The following is a 3,909-nucleotide window of genomic DNA, read 5'->3' on the forward strand; positions in this document are numbered from 1 at the left end:
CAAGAAAAGAACAGACTCAAAATTAGGAAAGAAATAAACAAATCAAAAAAAGACGGACTCAAATTAAAGACATCAATAAACAAATGAAGAAAAGATTGGACTTAAAATATTGTCAAAAATAAACAATTGATGAAAAGAACAAAATCAAAATATGGACAGAAATAAACGAATAAAGAAAGGAAAGGAACTTGGAATAAGGACAGAAATAAACGAATTTAGAAATTAAGGACAGAAATATACATGTCAAAAAAAGAACGGACCCAGAATCAAGACATGAATAAATATGTAAAAAAAGGACCCAAAATGAAGACAGACATAAACAATTGGATAAAAAAGCGAATTCAAAATGAGGATAGAAATAAACAAATCAAGAAAAGAACGGACTCGGAATAAGGACAGAAATAAATAAATCAAGAAATGAGCTGCCTCAAAATAATGACAAAAATAAACAAATAAAGATTGTTTGCTTGTTTTTAATTATGCACAAAGCTACACAAGGGTTATCTGTGCTCTGCCCACCACGGGTATCGAAACCCGGTTTCCAGCGTTGTAAGTCGCTGACATACCGCTGTGCCACTGGGGGGGGGGCAACAAATAAAGAAAAGAACAGACTCAAAATAAGGACAGGAATAAATAAATAATGAAAAGAGCGAATTCAAAATATCGACAGAAAAGATCGGATTCAAAATAAGGACAGAAATAAAGAATTGAGAAAGAAGGTACTCAGAATAAGGACAGAAAAAATAATCAAGAAAAGAACGGGCTCAAGATAAGGACAGAAATCAATCAATCAGTATGTGTTGATACGTTTGCTTTTAACACCAGTCTGTCAGTCAGGGAGACATATTTCATGTGTTGATTCCCAATGAAAGCTTTCTGGTACTCCTTTTGAGAAAAGAAAAACATTTCTGAATAGAGATTTGAATTTCTTGCGTTATCTTGAATCTGAATTACCCACAACGTAGCGGAAATCACTTAATTTCCGGGCTATAATAAGTGAGCAAATCTAAAATCTCACTCAAAACACTGCGGTGGCTTCACAAACTGAGCAGTACAAGATGAGGTTTGTCAGCTCTATAAAGCCAGTGTTTTTTGCGAGTTCTACACGTAAAGATGGCCGAAGAAGACTCGAATAAGCTTATTTGTTGCTGCATTGTGGCCTATATGCGGTATCTGTATGAACATGAACCTCTAACCTCCCCATTTCGTAGCCAAAAAGTATTAAGACGTGAGATATTTTAGTAGTAAAATGTCGTTTTCTTCTTAGGTTAATAAGTTAAGACCCCTTTATCTACTTACAGTCACTAGTAAAATCAGGTCGAATTTGAGTTAAATTGTTCTATGTTTAATCAAGAAAGTATTTCGTGAAATAAGTCCATATTTATAGTCAGCTAATAAAAACTTTTTTAATGAGTGTTGCTTCCAAGAACTGAGAATTTATTGTCGTAGGAACACTTATTTAGACCCCCATCTTCTATCTTCTATCTTGTCAAATAGTTATGTTTTATTGAATTTGCAATTATGACAAAAAAATTCTTATAAATGACAATAAAGAATAAATTGACACGTCTAAATGAAAACTTTTTCTAGTTTACTTTGTGCGACGTATCGAGCAGACGCCCTTCGTTAGACAGTAAAGACCGTGTTACAATGGAATTAGGCTAATAAGCACAAAATAAACTAGAAAAAAATCTTCGCTCAGACGTGTTAATTTATCTTTATTACCAGTTAATCAAAACTTTATCAGCCGTCGTAGTGAACATCATCAAAGTGTGTTGAAAGAAATGCAGAAAAGTGTATACGTACACAGTGGTGGAAAAATTTATTGCATCACCCCATTTTTTTATTTTTTATTTTACAATCACACACTCTCACAATGCACTAGTGTAAGACTGTTATGGACATTGTGTGTTGTAAGCTGACTCATATTTCAATCATCCAAACACACATAGACATAACAAACCAACTGCAACAAATGTGTTACAGCAGATGATCAACAAAAACTTGGCAAATAAGAATTTTTTTTTTCTGAGTAAGAAAACATAAATTTAAAGATAACGTCACTAGTGTAATTGTCGGAAAGTGTCTGTTTCTTGTTTTAATATTTGGTTATGCCCCTTCTCACCTTGATAACTGCTTGATATCGCGTGGTATACAGTGCACGAGGGACTGCATGTAGGCAGGGGTGAGTTAACACTCAGAGAAGGGCTTCCTGCAGAGGGACTGAATGTAGGCAGGGGTGAGTTAACACTCAGAGAAGGGCTTCCTGCAGAGGGACTGAATGTAGGCAGGGGTGAGTTAACACTCAGAGAAGGGCCTCCTGCAGTTCCAAGGTGATTCTCGGTTTCTTCTCTTGCACTTTGTTATACATTACTTTCCAGAAGTTTTCGATACTATTGAGATCTGGGCTGTTGTCCGGCCAGCGTAGTGTCTTAATCTTTTCCCTTTGAAGATAGTTCTTTACCTGAAGAAAAGAACAAAAAATCCAGATTCCCTTTGAATACGCTTAGAGTAGAATCTCCTCTCTATTTCACGTTTACTGTATAGAGTGTATGGATATTACCAACCTTTATAGCCCTGTTGTTGGCTTTAATCGGGACTCGAGGATCTCAATGGAGTTTTCGACATTGACAGTGCCATTCACAAAATGCAGGCATCCCACACTCTGGCCAGAGATGCATCATCATATCAATTGATCCTGCGGATATCTCACAGTTGTATTCAAACACACTGGATGAAACTCCTCTCCACATAGACTTCCTACAAAGTGCTTCCATCAGACTCGTGCAGATTGAATCTTGATTCGTCTGACAAATAATTTTTCTCCACATTGCTTCAGTCCAGTCAGCAGGCTCTCCGTCCCAGTTAAGCCTCATATTCCTCATATTGTTGGTGAGGAGGAGGCTTATTTCTTGGCGATTTTCATGGGAGACCGGCTAACAACAGGAGAGACCAGACGGTAACAGTAACCATTGAAGTTTCTTTACATGAGATCTGTGGACGATAGTCGACGATTCTGCCGGCTCATGCATTTCAAAACATGATCGTCAGCTGCTGTTGAAGCTTTCTTTCTATCCTTTCCTTTCCGCTGCTTCACATAGCCAGTCTCTCTATACTTCTGCACCCGCCTGAAATAATAGTGTAACTATAAGAACAACGTTTCTAATATTCAAGCTGGGTTATTGTGAACATTAACAACGTGAAACAATAGTGTAACTACAAGAACAACGTGTCTAATATTCAAGCTGGGTTACTATGAACATTAACAACGTGAAACAATAGTGTAACTACAAGAACAACGTGTCTAATATTCAAGCTGGATTACTGCGAACGTTAACAACGTGAAACAATAGTGTAACTACAAGAACAATGTGTCTAATATTCAAGCTGGGTTATTGTGAACATTAACAACGTGAAACAATAGTGTAACTACGAAAACAACGTGTCTAATATTCAAGCTGGGTTATTGTGAACATTAACAACCTCAAACAGTAAAGTAGTGGCATGACTAACACGGCTGGTATTCTCTTCTTTTTTATCGATTATTTCTGTTCGATTGCTAATAAGTTCCTCGAGTCACCAAGTTGAAGTTTATAATTACAGTAATATTCGGCAAGGGTTAAAAACGATGACCACCCAGATATGCAGGTCGTCTTGTCTGGTCTTGCTGTAGACTCGTGACTTTGGGTCACGACTAAACCATCAAAGTTCCTATCTAGGCCTTTCTTACCAGTATTTACTGGTGAAGGTAACAGCGGGGTGCTATCAAGTCTATAATAATGATCCCAAGTGACGAGGCCAATAAAACAGACGCTATATAGTTCGAATCAGTTTGATCATGAATAACCATGTTCTCTGTGTGTGTGTGTGTGTCTTTTGACTAACGTATTTACAAAATTAATTGTAGGT

General features: G+C 36.9%; 1 protein-coding gene across 1 annotated transcript in view; it reads left to right on the plus strand.

Annotated features, from left to right (window-relative positions):
* Window positions 1-1,113: 1,113 nt before the first annotated feature.
* Window positions 1,114-3,909, plus strand: part of LOC106461854 — a gene marked incomplete at its 3' end in the record, with an annotated part of 15,162 nt that continues 12,366 nt past the window's right edge. The window contains exons 1-2 of the mRNA XM_022388928.1: window positions 1,114-1,228; window positions 2,159-2,293. Coding sequence (XP_022244636.1) covers window positions 1,114-1,228; window positions 2,159-2,293 — 250 coding nt within the window. The remainder of the gene's footprint in view (window positions 1,229-2,158; window positions 2,294-3,909) is intronic.

The sequence above is a fragment of the Limulus polyphemus genome, unplaced genomic scaffold, assembly GCF_000517525.1.
Source record: "Limulus polyphemus unplaced genomic scaffold, Limulus_polyphemus-2.1.2 Scaffold1045, whole genome shotgun sequence".
Classification (NCBI taxonomy): domain Eukaryota; kingdom Metazoa; phylum Arthropoda; class Merostomata; order Xiphosura; family Limulidae; genus Limulus; species Limulus polyphemus.